This window comes from Meleagris gallopavo, chromosome Z (assembly GCF_905368555.1).
Source record: "Meleagris gallopavo chromosome Z, MGAL_WU_HG_1.1, whole genome shotgun sequence".
NCBI classification, from domain to species: domain Eukaryota; kingdom Metazoa; phylum Chordata; class Aves; order Galliformes; family Phasianidae; genus Meleagris; species Meleagris gallopavo.
In genome coordinates this window covers 35,139,063-35,162,342 of record NC_139435.1, presented here as the reverse complement: position 1 = coordinate 35,162,342, position 23,280 = coordinate 35,139,063, and the positions used below count along the sequence as shown (strand labels likewise).

Below are 23,280 nucleotides of genomic sequence, written 5' to 3'. Positions count from 1 at the left end.
AGTTGACAGGTAGAATTCTTTCTGTCTTAGAATTATGGAGTCATTTAGGTTGGAAAAGACCTTCAGTCCAGGCAAGCAGCATTGTACCTGCATAAAGTACCTTTAGGAATGAAAACAGAACTCATTTTTCGAAAGTGGCACTATAACAGTTTTTTTTCAAAACTCTCCATAAACGTGCAATTTTGAGGCTAAAAAAGGTGATATTTTTTGTAAAACAAATACTTGAAATTGGAACAAGATTAGGAAACACATCTAATTACTCAGGTATCAGAGGATAATGAATTATAGGCGGGCACGACATGATGCACAAAAACTAGCATTTCAGCAGGGCTTGATAAAGCTTTCTGTATCATGAATGCAAACTCTGCTTAAACTAAAATATTGTTCTACTTAGATTTTTTAACGCCACTGTGTGAATCGATTGGAGGCAGCAGTAAATCAAAATGAAAGCAGTCCAGGCTTTTTAGTTTTATGATATCAGTGTAAAATTTCTTTTTCTCAGTAGTTTGTGAGTATGCTCAAGTGTGTATGTTTTCTAAGTTGTGTCTTTGTGAGTTCTTAGCAGATGGAGATAGTGTGATCTAAGCCTAGGCTAACAGGAGATTCATACTTGAAAATGGTATATATGACGTTGTAAAACTGTAGGAAAATGGACTATAAATGGGACATTTATAAGAAAATTGTCAGCATATGTGGTTCACAGCATAATTTTTTTGTTGTTGAGAGAAGCTTCATATTAAAAAAATAAATCTCTTCAGAGATTTAACTTAATTCAGACTTACGCGAAACATTTATCTACTGAAAAGTGGCTAAACTCCAAATCTTGTTAGCACTCTTGACCTCATCCAAAACCTACAACAAAGGAAGGCTTTCTCATTTCTGATTTCTCTTTGCAACCCCCCCTTCCCCATTGGGTCCCATGCCCAAGAGTATGTGTGTTCCTCTTCTTTTGCCTTTTCCCATGCGACAGACTGACTCTAGCATTTAACCTCTTCCTGCCAAATCACTCTCTTGTAAATACAAAAATACTCAGATCTCAACAATTCTTCAAAATCAGAAAAATGAAAGAACTGCAGACAAAGAGGATTGCAGGTGATATTTGTACAGCTTGTCTCTGTGACATTCAGAATTTTTATGTTTTCTATTATGAATGACATTATAGCTTCAGCAAGCAAAATTACTAGCACGGCAAGGATTAGGAAGTTCTTTGTTTATGCCTTGTTTCACTTTCTTCTCTTTTTAAAGGAGGTGATTTAGTGCTGTTTTGCCTCTAGTTAATGGAAAGGTGACCATATGGATGAGAGAAGGACCACCTGTCCTCTTAGGTCAGCCAAACAGATGGTCACTTTTTGATGCCCTTCCTTACCCTTGGTTCTAGCAGAGCAGAAGAGGTTCTTGGTCTCGTGTGTGCAGGGTCAATGCTGCAATGGGATATTTATCTGAACAGGATTGTGTCTGTGCATACATGCCCTTGTTTGCTGTTTTACAGTGGTAAGCATTAAAATGGAGTTAAAACACTGGCAGCGTCAAACTTTTGTTCTCTGGCTGGGAAAGTATAATTATTCATTAATGATCATAAATAGATAGATGATAGATAGATAGATAGATAGATAGATAGATAGATAGATAGATAGATAGATAAGTGAATAGACTAGAAAGAAAAAAAGAGATTCTGGAACAAACAGTTTGTAAATTCTTATTTCACAGCCTGTCCTTGGACAATCTGCTAAAAGCAGATTTTTTTATTATTATTTTTAAGCCTCTCTGACTTTTGCATGCCAGGCTTGTCACTTCTTATTTCCCTTTCTGTGCTTCAACTGTGCCATATTTCAGTACAATTATAGTTTCTCTAGATGTTTGGAATCATGCATTATTCGTGAAAATTCAAGTTTACTACTTGCCTATAAAAGACATGCAAAATTGTATTCCTCTAAAATAGATTAAGAAAGTAGCAGTCTCCCTTCTTATAAAAACTGAGTTTAAATCAGGCCAGTAAATATCCCACACAATTCTTAAAAAACTGTTTTTAATATGGCATCACTTGCAGTCATTCAACAGCATCTAATTTACTGAATAAATGTCACTGTTAAATAATAATAATAAAAACTTGGCTTATATCCCTGTGAATTTATGACCACTAGCGAAAAAGAAAGATGATTTATTATTTGTTATTATTTATTGAAATCTCTGTTTCCCCTCTATCTATTCAACTTATACCTACCACTTCTATAGCTCTGATTCTGCCCCCAAAAATCAAAAATGCTTCCCAGATAAGCAGAGAGTGCATTTGCAGGTTAGTCTGAGTTAGCAGATTCAGTAGAGTAACCCAGTTGTCATTTAGCTAGAGGTCACTTTGACAGTTCAGCACTTAGAGAAGGTCTTTGTTTTCACAAGTGAAGAGAACCTTAACACAACTCAGCAACTGCTGCTTACAGTGAGCCACCATTTCTCTCGAAGCATAAAGTTTCAAAGTGAATCATTGTGCAGTAAGAAATGATAAATGTAAGTTGAACTTCTCAAAAACTGCTTTGTGTTCAAAAGTAAATATTGAAACTGATCTGAACAGAAATGTTTCTCATATTCAGCTCACTCAAAATGAGTGTTTGAGTCCTGGACTTCTAGCTGGAATTTGAAGGTAGGAAGGTCTTAAAATGTACTCTGGAAAGTACAGAAGAAAAATATTTTTGTGGTGATCTCAGCCATATAGTTTATTTGTACAGCATTACATGGATCATTTGACAGCTCTGTAAAAATTTTTACATAGAAACATGACATTAAAACACTTTCAGTTCATCCTAGCTCAAAAATATTGCAAAAACTTTGTAATGGAAGTGAAGAAATTTTAAGCATAATAACATCTCGCCACTCAAAATATTTGGTTTTTCAAGATTTACTTAGTGAACAGCAGCTGTACTCCAGCCACGATGCTCTGCTTATACTCCTGCTTCTTGACAGACAGGAATCTACAGTATGTCAGTCTGTCGTAATTTGCTGATTCATTGCTCAGTTTACTAATTTCTGATTCTCTGTTTCTAGAAGTGCTCAAAATACTAACCTCTTTCTCACTGCCTTAAACACAAAAAGATTATAGATATTTGAAGAATGAATGATTTGTTATGAGCTGGAACAGACCTCTGAAGGTTCTGCATATGAGTCTTCTTTCAAAGTCGATTATCAGCAGTGCTAGATAAGCTCATCCATAGCTTTGTCAAGCTGAGTCTGAAAACTTCCAACAATGAGTACTCAACCACCTATCTGAGCTTCTGCAAAAAGTGTGTGGGGACCTTCCCCACCCTCTTTGATGTCAAGAGCTTCCAGACAGCTATTTATGGCCATTTTATCTTATATTGCTGGGACTACGCAAGAAGAGTCTGACTCTAACACCTTTGTAATGCCCCTTTAGATTTGTGTAAACAGATACTGGATTACTCTTTTTCAAAATTTTATATAAATTTAGCCTTACTGCTTATTTTTAATAGGCGTTGGTCCTCAACAGATATTCTGCTATGATACTGTACTGCTCATATTTAATTATTACTCTTCTAAAATTATTTTGCATCCCTCAAGCTCCTACATTATTTCTTCGTAAAAATCATTTTAAAGCTTAAATTTCAACATCAACATTTGTTTAGAATAAATAGGGTTCTATGTTTCTTCTAAAATATTGAGTGTGTTTTTACTTTTTTAGAATCCCATATGTGACTCATTTCCTTCTGCCTTTGAGGGCTGGAAAGTATTCTGGTAATAGGCCTGAGCTGAAGGCTTTACCCTTTTTCAGGCAAAAAGTCACTATAGTAGATAGACATGCAATTAATTTTACCCATTTTGTGAATATATAGAGTAATACTTTCTTATCATCAAAGATAAAAATAATTCATATTACACACGAAGATTACACACTAATGCTTACAGAATCTCTCTTCAAATTTCCTACCTCAAATTTCACCCTTTTTAGTCTGAACTAAGGTTTCCAGATACACAATACACCATTCATTACTGCTGTTTACACTAAGAGCTTTTTATGGTTTAGTTTCTACTGAATCACTTAACTGAATTATGTACAGTTAAACTGTAGTTTAACTGAGTTATTACTACTAACTGAAATACCTTTAAAGCTTTAAATCTTTAAAGAGCTTTCTCCATGGTTGCCAAGCATTTCTATCTTGAATGCACAGCTTCCCTTCACATAAGTGTACTTGTTGGAGGAGTGGAGAAAGGTATTTACAAATAATTTATACCTATGTAATAATCAAATATAATCTATTTAAAAGTATTCATGAAAGAGGTAGTGAATTAATTAGGAATATTTTCAGATTTTCTTTAGAACATACATCTGTTAGCAGAATCGGTACCTACGTGTCAATCAAATTTGTGTTCAGCATGTGGAAGAAGTAATGTGTTCTCAGTAGTTGTTCAGAGGGCAGAATAAGAGGTTTGTGTGATATCTGCAAATTTGACAAATAGCCTTGAAAGCATATTGATCTTGTGCTAGTGTCATTTTTCTTCGAAATCCAGACATCTTTCTTATGTTGAAAACTTCATTTATCAAAAGATTTACATCTTGAACAGAAGACTAGTAGTAGTAGTATATTCTCTATCTGACAGAGATTTTACTTGTTTTGGAAATAGATGGAGCCTAAGCATTGTAGCAATAGTGTTCTAATTAGGTCTAACAGCTACCCTCAAGAATTTAAATGCAAAAGGTCTACTGATTGCTCTAATGATTTACTAGAGGCTTATTTGCTTGTCAGGCTGGACTACTTACACATATGCCATTTTGCAGCATGAAATATAACCTTGGGGAAGGGAAAAGCAGTGATAAGGCAAAAGGATTTCACTATCATGAAGAATGAAGATAATGTGAAGGTGTTATGTCAACTAGGCAGGAGACTAGCCTTTTATAGGGGGATGTAGGGAAGTGGAGGAAGAGAGAGGATGATATTTTTCACTGTGGAAATTATTCTTCTTAAAACAAGGTGCCTTCTAGCTTCTTTTTCAGGAACTGTTATAAAGGGGAAAATCCTTTATAAATCCTTTATTGAGGTTTAATGGTTGCAAATGGATCCCAAAATCAGAATGTTTTGAGTAGACAGATTTGGTTTATATCTTTCATGAACTTCTTAAATCAGCACACTCTTTTAGCACGTATGAAGCTTTCAGAATCAAAAAATGGACAAAGTGATTTCTTCTTCAAAGCCATGTATGGATTATAGAACAGAAGAGATTGATTTACATGTAATTGGCCACCCCCCTGGAATAGTAGTATTTTGAAGGACAAGCTGTACAATTATGTTGAAGTAAATCTTCCATTTAAATTAAACGTGACACAACAGAGACATACAATGATCCTCAATACTAATTTTCATTTTCTACTTTTTTGCTGTAACATTAACATTTAAGTGTTACCTACATGATCATAGATTCATAGAATGGCTAAAGTTGGAGGTGACTTCAGAGATCATCTAGGTCCAACCCCCTGCTGTAGTCAGAGTTGCTAGCCACCTGATCAGGCTGCCCGGGAGCCCATCCAAGCTGGCCTTGAACACTTCTAGAGATGGGGCTTCCACAACCTCTCTGAGCAGCTTGTTCCAGTGCCTCACTGACATCCAAGTAAAAAATTTCTTCCTAACCTCTAATCTAAATCTACCTTCTTTTAGTTTAAAGCCTTTACTCCTGCTTCTGTCACTATCAGTCTCCCTCCTGCTTGAAGGTTCTTTTCAAGTACTGGAAGGCAGCAATAAGGTCTCCCCAGAGCCTTCTCTTCTCCAAGCTAAACAAGCCCAATTCTACCTTTTTCCATAGAAGAGGTGGTCCAGCCCTTTGATCACCTTCATGGCTCTCCTCTGGAGCCACTCCAACAGCTTCACATCCTTCCTGTACTGGGGCCCCAGGCTTGGACACAGTACTCCAGGTAAGCCCTTATAAGGGCAGAGCAGAAGGGGACAATCTCCTCCCTCATCCTGCTGAACCCTCTTCTTTTGATGTAGCCCAGGATACAGTTGGCCTCCTGGGCTTCAAGAGCACACTGCGGGCTCACGTCAGTTTTTCATTCACCAGAAGTCCCAACTCCTTCTCCACAGGGCTGCTCTCAATGAGTTCTTCTCCCAGACTGTACTTTTATCTGGGATTGCCTTGGCCTAAGTACAATACCTTGCACTTGGCCTTGTTAAACCTCATTAGATTTTCAGGTACTCACTTCTCAAGTATGTTCTGGTCCTTCTGAATGATGTTTCTCCATTCTTTTGTGTCAACTGCACCACTTGGCTTAGTGTCAGCAAACTTGCTGAAAGTACACTCAATCCCTCTTTCTGTGTCATTGATAAAGATGTTGAAGAACATTGGTCCCAAGATGGACCCCTGAGGGATATCCCTTGTGACTAACCTCTTCTTGGACATAGAGCCATTGACAAAAACCGTCTGGCTAGAGCCATTCAACCAATTCTTTATCCACCTAATAGTACAGTCTTCAAATCCGTGTCTCTCCAGTTTAGAGATGGTATAGATATGGTGCAGGACCATGTCAAAGGTCATGCAGAAGTCCAAGTAGATTGCATCAGTTGCCCTTCCTTTGTCCACTGATACCATCATTCCATCATTGAAGGCCTCCAAATTGATCAGGCATGATCTGCTTTTGGTGAAATTGTGCTGGCTATCTCATCTTACATGTGTGTTAACATCTCTTCCATGAGGATTTGCTCCATGATGTTCCCAGGCACAGACTACGACGGCCTGTAGTTCTCTGGATCTTCCTTTCTCGCTTTCTTGAATATGGGAGTGATGTTTCCCTTTTTCCAGTCACCAAGGACTTCTCCCAGCAGCCATGATTTTTCAAATATGCTGGAGAGTGGCTTAACAACCACATCAGTTGATTTCTTCAGAATCCTGAGGTGCATATCATCTAGACTCACAGACTTGTACACTTAACATTATGCTTCATCTTCATGTGAAAGCATTTTTTCTTAAAAAAAGAAAAATTCTCTACTGCAGTTTTGCTAATGGCTCGTGTCATTCTTATTGAGTTGGTAGATGCCACCCTTGGATCTGGGAGTTTTGTGAGAAGAGACTACTCCTTGGTAAGGAACTGATCAAAAGGTTGGGTAGTTTGATGGATAAATGAGGCAATTTGGAGAGGGTAATATGTCAACAGTGTCTGTTCATGTGACCCGTGGACTTCCCTTTGTCATCCTATGCCTGAGAATATATGAAGGGGGCTGGGAAGGCAAAGGGACGTTCAACTGTCATCACTGGCATCTTCTTTGATCATTGCACCATCATCAAATACATTGGAATTCTCATCTGTTTCAGATTTTTCCTTCACGTTCTGTTCAGCTCTAGGTGCATTTCCATAACTGCATGGCTAGGAAGATGTAGGTACAAGCTTCTTTCTGAGGGAGGGAGGTTGCTGTAAATCTTTGGCGAAATCTGAGGAAACCTCAGAACTCTTTGAAGATTTACTGGTTTGAGGTTTGTTGGAGGTCAGAAAAATGAGCCTTTTTCATTGAAACTTTCGTGTTGGTAGATGAGGCACTGGAGCCAAAAAATATTTCAAAAAGGTCTGAGAAAACACATACCAGTAAAAAGCTATTCTTGAGGCACAGATACATAAGCAGTGATAGAGTACAAGATAATCTTCTTGTACAAGTGATAGAGTACAAGGATGATCCTCTCACAGATTTTATATTCAGCGTTTTTGTTGAAAACATGTGTGTTCTCACATGATTGATATACAAGCAAGAGCAAATTGATCTTTTCAGTTCTACAGCATTTAGAGATTTTAGACTCACTGAATTTGTTGCAATTAGAAGAACAAAGACATTGAACAAAGCAAAAAGCGGAATTTCTGCTATTTATTTTCCAGAACAAGTGTGAAAGGAGAGAGAGTTTTCTGAGATTATATGGTGTCCAGCATACAGACTTATGTGCAAAATATAATGAGGAAAACTATCTAGTCTTTAATCTGACATAGTGAAAAATTTGGTTATGCTGGTGTATTATTTTTATAAAGAGATGGCTTCAATACATGATGATGATTATATGCAAGGGAACCATGGGAAGTTTGAGGGAAGAGAAGACAATGTGAAAATTACTCAAATTGCAATTGTTCTTGAGTCATGTAGGCCCTTACCTATAGCTGATGAGCTCCTAGAAGAGCGAAACAAGTTAGATCCTGTAGTACTGGCCTAGTGAACGTTTGGCTTCTATAACAAATGTGATATATTTTGATATTTTTGTAATTTTTTCTAAATCTTTGAACTTAATGTCAACTTTGAAATATTTATTGCCATCCTGAAAAAAAGCAGAAAGTAACCAAATTGGTTGTTTTGGGCTTGTGAGGCTCAGAAATCTGAAGGTTTAGTTTCACTGTCTTGCCCGTTTCGAGGACTTACTAAGCTTTCTGTCATTTTGCAAAGACAGAATGGAAAGGGAAATAAATAATCACAAATTTTACATCATTTTTTAATGTTTCTATTTTATTGTCTGTTTTAAGAATCAAGCCCATGTTAAATGAAGGTATGGTCCAGATGTTGGACCATTCACAGCCTTGTCTGTCAATGCCACATCTGCTAGGTTGATAGATATCTATGACAGTGTTTGATTTTGTTCCACACCAGGTTGCTTTTCTCTCCAAAATGGCTAATATTGCATGAGGAACATGTTTCCCACTATTTATGAGGTACTGAATTTTAGAGGAGGAGACCTACAAGCATCCTATCTAATAATTCTCTGAAATCTAGCTCAGTTGCCCATAAAGATGGAGACTATACATATTCTCTGAAAATGTCTTCCCACTGAAAAAAGTTCTTTTGGGGGTGTAGCTGCTTGTATGGTACAAGTTTTACTAACTTCTTTGTACCTGTAACAAGAAGCAGTTATCAGTACATAAGCCTTCAGGGTTCTCTTTCCATCTAGCTGCAAGTCTGATCCTGAGGAAAGAACACTATAGTGGAGACAGACAAAAAATTACTGAGGAGATAATGAGGAAAAATTAATGAGGAAATAATTACTAGTGCATCACATAGATATCTCACATGTATCTTATATATGTCACATATATATCACAAAGTATGTTTAGATTGATGAGGAAGGAGCACTGGACAATTGAGAATGAAAGAAATGAAATGAGGACAGAAGAGAAAGAAGAACAGAAGAAGGGACAAATGAGATGAGATCGTATTATCAATAAAGAGGAGAATTAAATATAGAGGACATAAAAGGGGATAATGTATTTCACACAGAGAAACAGAGAAAAGATGAAAATGTGAAAGGGATGCCAAAAAGAAAATTAGAAAGGTAACATAAAATGGAAGTGACCAAAACAAGGAAAACAAGGAGAATGAGTGCAAACTACAAAGGAAACCATAAAGCTGAACAAAATAAAATTTGTATTAGTTATTTTAAAATATGTTTGGGAAGCATGAAAAAGTGAATGATAACAAATGAGATTGAATGAGACTGTGGCTGAAGAAGAGACGAAACATAAATTGAAAAGCAAAAATAAGTCAAAGCTTCTGACCTTTCCTTTGTAAACAGTGGTTCTCTTTACACTATTACACATAATCCTTTAGTTTCACGAATCTGAGAAAGATAGCACATATTCTCAGAATTTGTTGTATTGGCTTACCAGGTTACTTTGATTTCTCTAGACATAGGATATGTAATGAATCTCCAGACAAGTGGAAGATCTATTAATTTATTATAATAGAAATTTGTTAAAGTTGTGCAGAAGCGGATAGAATTTTACAAGTTTGTGTTCTTTAAAAAAAAAAAAAAAGAGTCTTTAGTTGTATGTGCTCTCATTATTGCATTATTGTCCTTTTGACGATTAAATGAAATCTGTCTCGTCTTTACCTTAACAGGAATAAGTAAACACCTGGGGAGGATTCCAGAAATAAGTGGTGGGGGAAAAGGAGAGCTCACTGCAACAAGAGCAGCTATGTGAAATTAAGTTTGAGTTGGGTATAGCAGCTAAGGGATGTTTGTGCCTCTCTGCATAGTAAGATCCAGTATCCCTCTCCATCATCCTGTGAAGGCTACGCTCTTTTTTTTTTCCAGTCGTGTTCATTTAATAGCTAATAATCTAATTGATTTGATTGTGGGAAGGAGCAGATAGAGGAAGGGCAAACTCAAAAAATGCTAGTCTATCTTATGTGCAGATTTAACACTGAAAGGCTCCTCTTTAAACTAATGGTTCTTGGAGACCTAGGAGTGACAAGGCCTGCTGCTGTGATTTGTAGAGGTGAGAGAAGTAGATCTTTGTATAATGCAGGTGATCTTTATGATACTGAGTTTTAGCCCAAATTGTTTCATATACATCTAGAAGCATTTTCAGGCCTTTCAGAGGGCCTGAAGGCTGAAAACTGTAGCCTGAAGAAAAAAAAAAGAAAAAAAAAAAAAAAAACCTGTAACCGTGCTTTAAAACTAACCTAAAAGGCAGGATGTGGATTATTTCAGGATGTTCTCTGTTATCACTGAAGCTTTTTGAGGCAATTAGGGCCATACACAGTGCCACAGAGAAGTCTAAAGGTGAGAAAGGCATATTTGTTTATATGGGCAAGCTTTTAAAAGACTGTTTAAAATCCAATACCATTTTAAATCTGTTTAAACAGTATTTACTCTGTGGTTAGATGCTCTATTAACAAGTGAAAGAAAAGCAGTGTCTGTTGACTCAGTATTTCTGTAAGGCAAATATTAGTTCAGAAATTTAAAATTACTTCCCTCAAACTCTTAAGCTCATGCCGAGTGGACTCCTGCTCATTAAAATTCCAGAGCATATTTGCTTATCTACTCTGTGTAAGTACCTCTCACTGTGATGTCCAAGCACTTGCAAATACTTGGTCCAACATGCTTCTGAGAACCACAAGTTTCATGTGGAGTGTTTCTTTCATCTTTATTGATGCAACACAGTGTTGCGTACTCTGCTAACCCCATGAAGTGGGAGCAAGATGTTGACCTTCCAAGATTGATTTCTTTGTAGAACTGAGTGCTTTGTTTAATTTTCTTTATGTAAGTTCTCAGAAAAGAGGTTCCAACTTAAGCTTCAATGTTCCAAAAGCCTAAAACAGTGCAAAAAATAAGAGATCTTATTTTTCTGTTTCAGACATAAATTATTAAAGGTTATTAGTTGATTTTCAGTAAAGAATCATACTTTCTCTGACATATTTAGGCTTAAGTTAAGATCAGATTTTAAAAAATTTAGTTCAAAATTGTCAAGAAGTCCCTGACCACAAGGACATTTTTGTTGAGCTTCACAGTACTTGATGAGTCTTTCATTCAGAATTAAATGGAATTTCCACTAATGTCACTGAAAAACATTCCTTGCATTAAAAAGTCTTGAACTGAAACCTTATCTGTCACATAAGTAGTCTTATAGGAAACACATCATCTATTTGACATGGTTGTGGACTTGTTATGCTGGCACTGATGTTAGGATTAGAGACTCATTGTTGCTGGGTTAATTTTTATTTATATTCCTAGTTAGAATTGTATGTATAAATCGGTATTTTCATGAACGTTTAATGAATTTTTCTTTTCAAGTAGTAGGTATTCATCCACATGACAATCAAATGCAGTCAGTTTTGTCTCATATGTGAAACATCTGTAGAAAGAAAACCAAAACCAGATGAGTAGTTCAGTGCTCGACAAATTATGCAAGATGTAGAGTTGTACTGCATATGCTCAGAGTGCATTTTGTTAGGATTAGACACATATCTGGATCCAAGTTTTACCTGAAGTATAAGTTGCTTACCATTTTAAGCCCTTGTATTTTTGAAGTTTCCCATTCTGCTCATCATATCCTGTAGTCCTGTGTGAATGTGTATGAGAGATATCATGTCTTTAAGGTGAGGGATGATTACTTCCAGTACATGAAAAGAAAACATACTCCTACTTACTTTACTATGCTGACTATTTGCCTTCACATTTGCTGTTACATTTGACTAATACTTAGGCCAGCTCTTCACCACGATCTGGGCCTATAAATTCTAGATCAGGCTGCAGCCAAGGGTGGGATTGGGTCATGCCTCAGAATAACACGAGCACTTGCAGGCTAGCAAGAACAGCAATTTACCAAGGGAGAGACATCAGTGCAGGATGTTCAGAACAACTCTGGAATTCAGGCAGTTTTTTACTGCAGAGGTATAAATGCCATGAGGTTCCTCTTGTCATATGTACAAAGGAAACTTGTTCAGAATAAAAGGAATTAAAAGAGTAAAGGTCAGAGAGAATTTCTTCTTAATATTACTGATTCATATATTTTAATAAAGGAACATATTCTATTTGCTGGAACAACCTAAAGATTTATCTATAAAATGGAGCAAGAAGGGAAGAAAATCTAGAAAAAATGAAGACCCTTATTGAATAAAACTGTGTATTATGGGATAGTTTTAAAACTGTCAGGTTTTGCATGCAAACTAATTTTTCAGCCTCACATAAATGAGTAGAAAGGCTTCATTTTCAGATGTATGTGGTCATTGCAAGCAATCTGTGCAATATGGTTTATATGCATGCCTCTGACTGCACTGTACAGCTGCAAGCACTTGGAGGCGTTATCATATGCATGTCTGTTGACTTAAATTTTTAAATTTTTGGATGTTGTTTTTATGGCTTGTCAGATGATTAAAAAAAAGAGCATTGTGTTTACCCTGTTCAAAAGCATTTGAAAGAATTTTGCAGATAGAAATACAGCCATTGCCCTCAAATGGTAAACCTCTTTCAGGACATAAGCAAGTTAGAAATCAAATTATCAACACATCTGTATATGCCACTACACAATAAGATGCAGAGGCTCAGAATATTTCTGTCACAGACAGTGAACTAGAGCCTCTGGCTTTTTTGCACAGATCTCTGCACTACTTATAAGTAGTGCATAACCTTCTGATGTATTACAGTTATTCTTATAAGCACACTTGCATACATGAGTAGTAAATGTATTTTGTAGTAAATGAGGTATTTTATTCATTTGTTGGTCTAGATAGCAATGGGTAACTCATGTTTAGCTTTACATAAAAAGAACCGGTAATAATTTATAAGACTGCTATAGATTATTTATAAATATGCTCACGTTATAAAATATTAATAGTTTTCCAAGAAATGGGAAAATAATGCCAAGCTTGTGCAAAACAGATTTTTTAAAATCTCTTTTCACACTACACAGTCATTATGCAGAATATTTTCTTGCTTCCAATTTCAAATTCATTCATTTCTTCCAGTTTATTGTTTTAACTCACAAATTCATGCAGCACCGCTGTGTCAAGAGAAAAATAGGATTATTTTTCTGAATAATAACATTAGTGGTTAGATATTGCCAGTGGTGCACATCAGAATGAATATTCTGATATATACATACCTGCATGGAATCACAATTGCCAGAAAGGATCTCAATGACTCTGTTGCTGGTAATAATGGCAATAACACACTAATAAACCTTTAGGTTGATTGTATAAATCTTTTGTGTGATATTGCAGTTTAATTTACAATATTACTCCAACCATATACATAATGACTCTGTGAAACACCAATTTAATCTACTCTGCAAAAATCTATACTTGTAATTCACTAAATAAAAGTTATTGTTTTAGAAATTAGGATAGGAATGAGCCTCCAAGAACTGACCTTAACTCTTCCTTACTATTTCTTCTTTTTGGATGAATCAGTGTATGAAATGGAAATAAAAATGCTGTTCTCTCTGTTTTCTTTTTGTTAGGTCATGAGAGACTGTCTTTCTTTTTGTATTTATAGCAGGGAGAATAGGAATTTGAAGTATGACATGGAGATCTTATTAAATGAGAAATAGTAATATGCAACTTTGTGAGAGGTGCTTTGCATCTGCTCTTGAATACAGGTTGGATGTTTCCTTTGAAAGTTTGAGAAAAATGTTCTTACTGGCTCTTGAACTATTTTCAATAGCATAAAATAAAAAAAATATGTGACTATCCTTGAGTAGACAGACCTTTGGTTTTCATCAATTTTTACTGTCTTGAAATGAGTGCAGTTAACCCAGTAATAAACCTTGTAGTGTTTATACAATACTCAGCATTCTCACGTCTGAATGTACATGCTACTAGGCAACAAAGCTCTTTCTCCTTCCAAAAGACAAAGGCAAATGATTTGCTACAACCTAAATTCATGCAAAAAATGCCACAAAAAAGAAAACCAAACTGAGCTAACTTAATAGCAATCGTCCATGTAACCACAATTTTCTAGACATTTAAAAGATTATGAGCTTTTCTCTGCAAAGTTAAATGGTATCTTGTTTACTGCTTTCTCTGAAACAGAAAAACATCTAGATCTTTGAAAATGATTTGCCTTTTTATTTGTTTGGGAAACACCACCTGTGGTCAAGGCTTTGCAAATAGCTATAATGCATATTGTTCTTTCCTAAGAACGATAATCTGGAATTTTAGAATAAACAGTGTTTCAGTGGAGAATATTACTGCTGTGATCTTTCACAGATTGCTAGAACTATGGAATCACAGAATCACAGACTTGTTGAGATTGGAAGGGACCTCTGGAGATCATCAGATCCAACCTCCTGCTTAAGCAGGGGCACTTAAAGCAGGTTGTCCAGCACCATATATAGACATACTTGCCTACCCAACTATTGGCAGGTTGAAGGACTCTATTTTTCAATGAAATATCAAAATACTGTGTCATATAGTTATACTCAGGAAAAGTTAGTCTACAAGAAAAGATAGTCTTTGTATTCTCAAGAAAAGCTAGTAGAAAGCTCTCAGCTAGTTCTACTGCCTGAGTCCTTTGGGATATCTCTGTCTCATCAGGAAGTGGCAAGCATAAGAGTTTGTTAGTCACCTAAACATCAGTCAAATTGTCTTTCTCTAAGTCCTTAAGACTTTCATGGCAAATTCTCTCTTGCAACTTTTGCAGAAGAGGCTCACCTAATTATAATACAGTTTGAAAATAAGTATGTTTCTCCTCTAGTTAAGTACTAACTCAACTCTCAGTAGCACTGTCCAGCATGTGATCTGCAGCTCAGAGAATGTGCTTCACAAGTGGAAGAGATTTAGAAGACTGTGAGACCAGCTAGGATTAGAAAATAAGTGTTCCATTGGCTTGCAACAAGTATTTTCATTTTGTCAAAATGAGGGTTACATGGCTATCCAGCTGCAACCTTCAGATGCATCCAGTAAGGAAATACCATGGTAGAGGTGTTTTCAAAACTGCTACAGAAAGAACCAATGATTGGAAATCAATATTATGCAAAATCTAGATTACAAGTAAACTGCTATGTTACAATTCAAGTATATTAGGAAGAATTGTGGTAACTTCTCTGTGTTTTCAAACCAAGATTTGATTCTGTAAAATATGTGTGGTCTATTTCAACCATGAATATGGCATTTGAAAGATAATTCTGTGAAATCTTCTTTATGTAATGAAACAGACCAGATGACTACAGTGATCCCTTCTGACCTTAAAAGCTATGATTTTCTGAATGGCGTTTTCTCTAATATGACACTATACAGTCACTGTCCAGTAATTTCAGTTTGATTTTTTTTTTCCTGTCTTCCGTTGTTTTTGTTTGCTTTGCTGGCTTTGCTTCTTTTTGTTTTGTTTTGTTTTGTTGTTTTTGTTTCTTTCTTTCTCTTACTCCAGGAATTGGTCAAGGAGTTCCAGTGGTGGCCCTCATTGTGGAAGGAGGTCCCAATGTTATCTCTATCGTTCTGGAGTACCTGCGAGACACTCCTCCTGTTCCTGTTGTGATATGTGATGGCAGTGGCCGGGCATCTGACATACTTGCCTTTGGTCACAAATACTCTGAAGAAGGAGGGTAAGTCATTCGCTAGTTCAGATAGTTATGTGCCATGAGATGTACCATATGGACAAGTGCAACATGTTATCTTGAAGTTGCAGGTCAAGAGATTCACAGAACATGCATAGTTTCATTTTATTCAAAACTGGCTTCCAGAAGTTCTGTAACAGTGTACTACAATCCTCACATTTAATTCGGTCCTACATAAATCAGCATGTAAATACCAAATGTTCATATAATCTAGTTTGTGTTTGCGCTGCCCTTTGGGCATAATTCTACACATCTGCCTGTACTCACACAACTGCTTGTACACTGGATTCACACGGTTCCACTTTTCATTGCAGACTCGAAGTGCAGCAAGGATAGTATTTAACACTTATTATAGACAATTCAAGTGTGTTTTTGCTGAAGGAAGCTTAAAGTATATTTCATACTTTCTAACATGCATGTTATGCCTGAATTTTGTTTTGTTTTGTTTTGTGGGTTTTTTGATTTATTTTTGTTCTCCCCTGCCCCGTAATTACATATGCAGTCACAGAATCTCAGAGTTGTTGGGCTGAAAGTGACCTCTAGAGGTCATCTGGTCCAATCCCCTGGTCAGGCAGTTGTCCATGACCATGTCCAGACAGCTCTGGAGCATCTCTGAAGAAGAAGGTTCCACAGTTCTCTGGGTAACATGTGTCAGTGGTCCATCACCCTCACAATATTTCCAGATATTTAGAGGAAACCTTCTATGTCTCAGTTTGTTCCCACTGCATCTTGTACAGTCATAGAGTCCCACTGAAAAGAGTCTGGTTCCATCTTCTCTGCACCTTCTCTTTGTGGTTCAGATCATCTTGAGCCTTCACTTCTCTAGGCTTAACAGTGCCAACTTTTAAAGCTTATGCTCAGAGTAGAGATGCTCCAGTCCCCTCATCAGTTTCTTGCATCTTCACTGGACACCCTCAAGTATGCCTGTGTCTCTCTTGTTCTAGACAGCTGTGATCTGGACCCACCATTCCAGGATTAGTCTCACTAGTTCTGAGTGATAGGAACCCCTTTACCTTGACCTGTTAGCAGGAGTCCTCCTAATGCAGCGCAGAACAGTGTTCATGTTTTCTGCAAAGACACATTTCTGGCTCATGGTCAGTTCGGTGACCACCAGAACCCCCAGAACCTTTTCTGCTAGGCTCCTTTTCATCTGGGAGGCCTCCAGCATGTACAGGTATCTGGGGCTGTTTCTCCTCAGCTGCAGTACTTTTTGCTGCATGAAAACTTCTTCCCTGGGAGGGGCAGCTGCTTTCAAGACCTTGGTCTTGAAAGACCTGCTTGGGTCTTCAAAGGGGAAACCGAATTTGTCACTACGATACTGGAGACTGTTTGTTCTGGTACACATTCACCTGGGCAGTTTTCTTTACAACCTACTGGACACACTGCTGTGTCTACTGGCAGTACTCTGGGAGCTATGTTCTTGCCCTAGGTCCCTTATAGACCCCTTGGCACTGGCCAAAAGGGTGCTTGACACTCCACATACAGTAGCAGGGGGTAGCTGAAACAAAATTTTCAGGCACCGTGGGTCAGCAGTAGCCCATTTCAGTGGTTATAATCTACAACTTCCTCAGCCCCACACCCTTGTAGACTCCCTTAAGGCGTCTTTACTTGGAGCAACAGATACCCTCAGAAGGTTTCTCTGATGAACCTGACCTTGTCCCCAGAAGTTTCCAAAGCAGAACCCAGAGATTACTGCTCACAGTAAGAAAAAGAAAACAAGACAAGATTTAATAATTTTAGGACAAAACATAAAAGTGGCACCAAATCCCCCTCGGATTCTAATTACTAGAAGCTATTTCATGCTTCTTCTCTAATTAGCTGCATTAATCTGATTAAGATTCAGTGAGAAGGGGATCTTTTTTTTTTTAGTGTTAGATATGTATTAGTAAAGATATGTATTCACACCCACCATAGTTATGTGAATAATGAAACATAAATACATAAACAGTAAGATCTAGACCAAACAATATTGCATTGCTTGAAAACTAATGTGATTATGAACTTCTTCAACCTAAAGCTACCAATGAAAGTGAAATATTAATACTGAAAAGTTTTGTATTCAGGTTCATGCATTGGAAGCAGATTACTTTTCATCTGAATCTGTGAGAAATTATTTCTCTGTTTTCCGTGGTCTTTCTACTAATATATTTAATGTAACCTTACTCAAACACCTGTTATCTCCTTGCGTAATGTGAACCAATGCAGTTTCTATATACCGTGTCTGTATTCTAATGTCATCATGAAAAAATAATACAGCTATAACAGAATGAATGCAACTTATTTCATCATCACAAACTCTGACATATAAGAAAAACAAGTGAAAACAAATACTGGCTGCTAGAAGTAGAGCAAGCAAACCATTTATTACCTGAGACACTCAAGTCCTGCTTCATTAAAGATGTTATTCTCACTTACCATAGGTGTTGTTTCTGTTGTGGTTCTGTTTCAGGTGATTCCTGCAATAGAGCCGTTTTGTTTTTGTTCACTCTGCACTTAACATAATGCACAAGCTAGAAAATCTCTAAAGCAATTTCTGTGTACTTGCCCCACTTCCAAAAACATCACTCTTAAGTGCAATTATATTCTCAAGAATACCAAAAGCAAAACATCAATAATATGTATATTCATAAAACTTTTCTACCCAAATAAATTGCAGTTCACATGCAAACTGAATATGTCTCCCCACTCACTCCTCTCTGCTTATATTAACCTAGATTTGAAAAGTGATTAGAAATGTGAGGAGAATACAGAATAATTGGGACATTCACTGACTGTAGCTACTAGCTTTTTTCTTTCAGATAGAATCTAAGTAGGTTACACAGAACTGTGTCTAATACACGCAAAATGAATGTAGCACATCCAATTTGTGTCCAGAATTTAATTCTGAAGTCCTCTTTGCAATCAGAAGTCTTTTTTAATTCCAGCTTCTGGCTGCAAATTAGTCTTCTTCAAGACCCAGCATATCTTCTCACTGCTGTGCACTAGATGTCTGATCTAAAGTATTCAAAACCCACATCATTCATGGTAGCAGCAGACTCAGCCCTTGGGTGCTGTTATTATCACAGTTTTTTTCACTACCTTAAAATTTTATTCACTGCAGACAAGAAATGGAATCATTCTCTGCATATACAGTATGTATGCATGTATATGTGTATTAAGCATGTCTGTACATTTGTAAGTTCATTTGCAAACTTGTTTCAAGGCATCACTGCATCTGGAGGTGAAGAAGGATGAAATATAGCTCTTTGCTTGAGTTTCCATCAATGCAGCACCAATCCATCCTTTCAGAAAGATCCTTAAGTGTTGGGCAATTGCTCATCTGCCCAGAAGGCCCTTTCTATTGGGTCGCACAGAGTTCTGGTGTGTCTGCCTTCCCTCTTCATTGTTTATCCTTTCTAATTGATTTTACTTAGCAGAAGCAGAAACAATTTTTGATATGAGTAATGGTCCAGTATCCCTTTGTCAATTGTCAAGGATGTCAATGCACATCCTTGAGCAGACAAGAAAGAGAAAGCTGGGTCTACATTGTTTTTAAGTCTGATAATAGGCTTTCTTCCTGAAGAGGTGTACATACCACAAGCCTAAGACTGACGTTGGGTGCCTATTGTAGCTACAAGCAAGACTTCTTTGAGTTTCAGTGAAATAAGGTTGCCAGAACAGCACAGATTGCTGTGCCTGCCTTGACGTGCAGGAGGTGCTCCTGTGACTTCATGATGTGCTAAGATGATAGCACATTCATGGTAGCAGCAGACTCAGCCCTAAGTGATACACAACTTTATGTAAATGTGTCTCACATCTCTCAAAAAAAGTCCATCAAAATATCAAGGGGAAGCCAAGGCAGATAGAAAGTTTCCACTGAACTGAGATTTGAGCATTATAGATATTAGTCGTACAGTATTAGTGCAAAATGTTTTTTAAGTTTACCTTAACTATAATACCAACATTTGCATATTACCTTGGTCTGAAAAGCATTGAACAGAGTGTTTAAGAGCTATATTTTTTCAGAGCATTTTATCACTACAAGCAAATAAACCTAGTGAGTTCCCAGTACCTTTTACATCTTAATTACAAATTATATACAGTAGAAAACCTAAAGGAAGGCTCAATTGCAGGCTTCCCTCTGATATGACTTGGAAGAATTTTTTGGCTACTTCTTGGTGTTTTCACTGATTTAAAGGTCAAGTTCTACAGTCCCTGAAAAACTCGATTTCTTAAATTTTGGAACACTGAAAATGTGTTGAAGTTCTCTGAAGGTCAGGAAAATAGGAACAATTATAAGCATGAAAATTTGCCTCCTCAAAAGCCCCCACAGTATATAAGACAGTGTCCTAGTAGTTAATAACTGTCCTTCACATAACGCCAAAGTATTTTTGAATGCACAATGAAGCATGCCTTCTCATTTAACTTTTTTTTTTTCACTAACTGGAAGTAAAACAGTGGCAGTATTTATAGAATCATTCAGTAGTTAGTAGTAGTTTTTAATCTTCAAGGATTTTTTAAATTAAATGCTGAATTTAAAAGGAGAAAAATGAAACACTAGGTTAAAACTATATCACTTCTTAGGCAAATATTTCCTTACAGAATAGGAATTACTTGCAGTATTCGAATGTAGTCTCCCAGCTGAGTTTACAGCATATTAACTACTCATCAGTTCTGCTCTTGCAAGTATGAAACCCTTAAGGAATTCAGTTCAGTGCCACAAAAATGTACTTCTTGCCAAATGTTCATAGGGAAACAGATAAAAGATTCTCTCTATTTTGAATGAACAGCCTCACAAGAGAATCATTAAATCTTGTGTTTGGATTGATCTGTCTCACTGTGGCATAGCTTTTAGGCTTCATAACTGAAGTATGTGACATAAATGCCTTTCTTTCTAGTGGAGAGTAGAGAAAATGTTGGGATATTTTAAGCATAAAGGATCATAATGGAAGAACAGTGTGACTCTTCTGTGTCCCTCATGATGTTTACTGTCGCATCTGAGTTATTTTGTAAAAAATTTTTCACATTGCACACTTTCGTGTCATTGATGTTCTCTTGTATTAAAGCTCCTTACAGATCAAAACTGGATAGAAGCAGATCATTTCTCTCCTGAAACACAACCATCTCTCAGATGAAAGGGCAACCATTCAATAAACACAATCAGTGAAAAATGGTGTAGAAGAACTACCACCAATGGAGAGCTGCAAGTAACACTGATTCCTTATGAAAACACCCAGATATTGTCCCCATTTGAATAGAATGAAGGAATAATTATATTTATCTTCTGTCTCTTCTCATTGCAATGCTATACAAAATATGTGGATTTAGAAGGTATAAGAAATTTAGTCTGTCCCATGGAGTCCATGCACTACTGCATCTTATTTGCAATTCCAATGAAAAAAAAATCAGCAGAGACCCTGGTCATGTTTCTAACATATGGTGTGATTGTCTGCAGTGCTAGCCATAATTAAAACAGAAAATCTCTTTGACTTTCCATAGAGGACAGCAGGGAGCAGTTTTCACATCACATTGATATTTTATGTATATATTTTCCTTATCTTTAACAAAAGGAATAATAAAAAAAAGGAAGAACTCACAAAAATGGAAAGCTAGAAACAGATGGTGTGAAGTTCAGTGAAAAGGAAGTGTATCAATTAGAGGATTTCAAAGCACTGTGATTACAAAAAGTTTAAAAATCTATAATGAACTTATATTTGAAATTGGGTGATAGAAATTATGCTAGTATGTTGTACAACTTCAGTACTAAAAAGCTCTGGAGTGAAAAGACTAAATAATTTAGGGAGCTGGCTATGGACCAGATCTTTCAAATCTCCTCCAGCGTTCGCTACAAAATCACGTTCCACAAGGCTGAAAGACTGTGATGTTACTGAGGACAGTGTTTATTATCTCCTCATATGTTAGACATGACTTCAAAAAAATTTCTTTACGAGGTGTGAGAATGCCAAAATGCTGTCATCTCTCTCTTCTGGATCAGCCAAAAGAAGGAAGTTCTGCTTTGCTGTTTAATATTCCAGCATATCTTGAACAGAACTAGAATGTCACTTCATTTACTTTGTCACTTCAACATTTTTAATTGTATTCTCTCTGGATCCAAGACATATTTCTCCTTTTTTTCCTGTGATAAGATCATAAAGATCAGGTTTGATAATCTATTAAATCAAAACTAATATTGATTAGGTATTCCTTAGGAAAATTTTTTAAAAGATCACTCATAGCCACCCTTATAAGCAAATTCTTTTTCTAAAATTAAATGTAGGTAGATATGCTTCTTGCCAGATTTTTGAATGTATGTTCCATCAAAACATAAGTTATATAAGCAATCCTGCTTCTCTGGAAGAAACACACGAGTATCTGTTTCCTGAAAATTATCTTAGGTACTTAAGGAATGAAAAACAGGCTTTACCTCTGTGGGGAGTGAAGTAAGAGAAAAAGTCAAATTGTCTGTAAGGTGTTTTGAGAAGACAAGAATAGCTTACATGGGGCATTACTGCCTTGGCAAATAATGTGAAGTTTGGGGAATTACACCATCAAGATGCTCCTAGCAGGACATTATCAATATGTTGCAATATATTTTCTATACTGAAGCCTACCAGAAAGATTATAAAAATGTTATCTTCTTCTGACACTACCTGTACTTAAATTTGAAGCTTTTGTTAAGGTGAGAGTGTGCTAACGTTGCAGGAAGCCATAATTGTAGAGTTTCAGTCTGATAGACTGGGGAATGTTAGGCATCAAGACTTCATAATCTATGACAGAGGCTACTAAATACTGTTTCCCAAGTCAGTGTTTGAGAATCTCCTGTATCCCAGATTAGAGTCCTTGTCACAAGCCATCTCTTCTCCCCTGAGCGTATTCTTAGAAATGTGTGATTTCCAGAAGTGTTTAATAATATTGTATGCATACCAAACAGAAATTTCTTTACTCTGTGGCTAAGTCAGCACATCACTGTAAGTCTCCGTTATTTTGTTCATAATGTTCTGTGAAATTATCTCTTTTACATGCATTGGATTTGGTGTACATATCCCATCTACATATATTTTATTAGCCTGACACAGAATCATAGAATCACAGAGTCACAGAATCACAGTAGGGGTTGAAGGGAACTTCTGGAGATCACCTTAGCCAACCCCCCCTGCAAAAACAGGTTCTCTACAGCAGATCACAAAGGAAAATGATCAAGTGTGTTTCAAAATACCTCCAGAGAATGAGAATCCAACGTGTCTGGGCAGCCTGTTCCAGTACTCTATCACCCTTGCAATAAACAAGTTCTTTTTCGCATCAAATGGAACTTTCTGTGCTCCTGTTTGTGCCCATTGATCCTTGTCCTATTGCTGGGCACCACTGAACAAAGCCTGGCCCCATCCTCTTGACTCCTGCCCTTTAGAAGTTTATAAGCATTGATAAGATTCACTCTCAGCCTTTTCTTCTCCGGGCTGAATGGTCGCAGGTCTTTCAACCTTTCCTCATAAGGGAGATGTTCCAGG

The 23,280-nt window shown here is 36.8% G+C and overlaps 1 protein-coding gene across 1 annotated transcript in view; it reads left to right on the top strand.

The window, feature by feature from the left end:
• Positions 1-23,280, top strand: part of TRPM3 (transient receptor potential cation channel subfamily M member 3) — a 134,791-nt gene that overhangs the window by 22,961 nt on the left and 88,550 nt on the right. Inside the window, exon 6 of the mRNA XM_085214067.1 lies at positions 15,610-15,784. Within this exon, the coding sequence (XP_085070193.1) occupies positions 15,610-15,784 (175 nt within the window). The remainder of the gene's footprint in view (positions 1-15,609; positions 15,785-23,280) is intronic.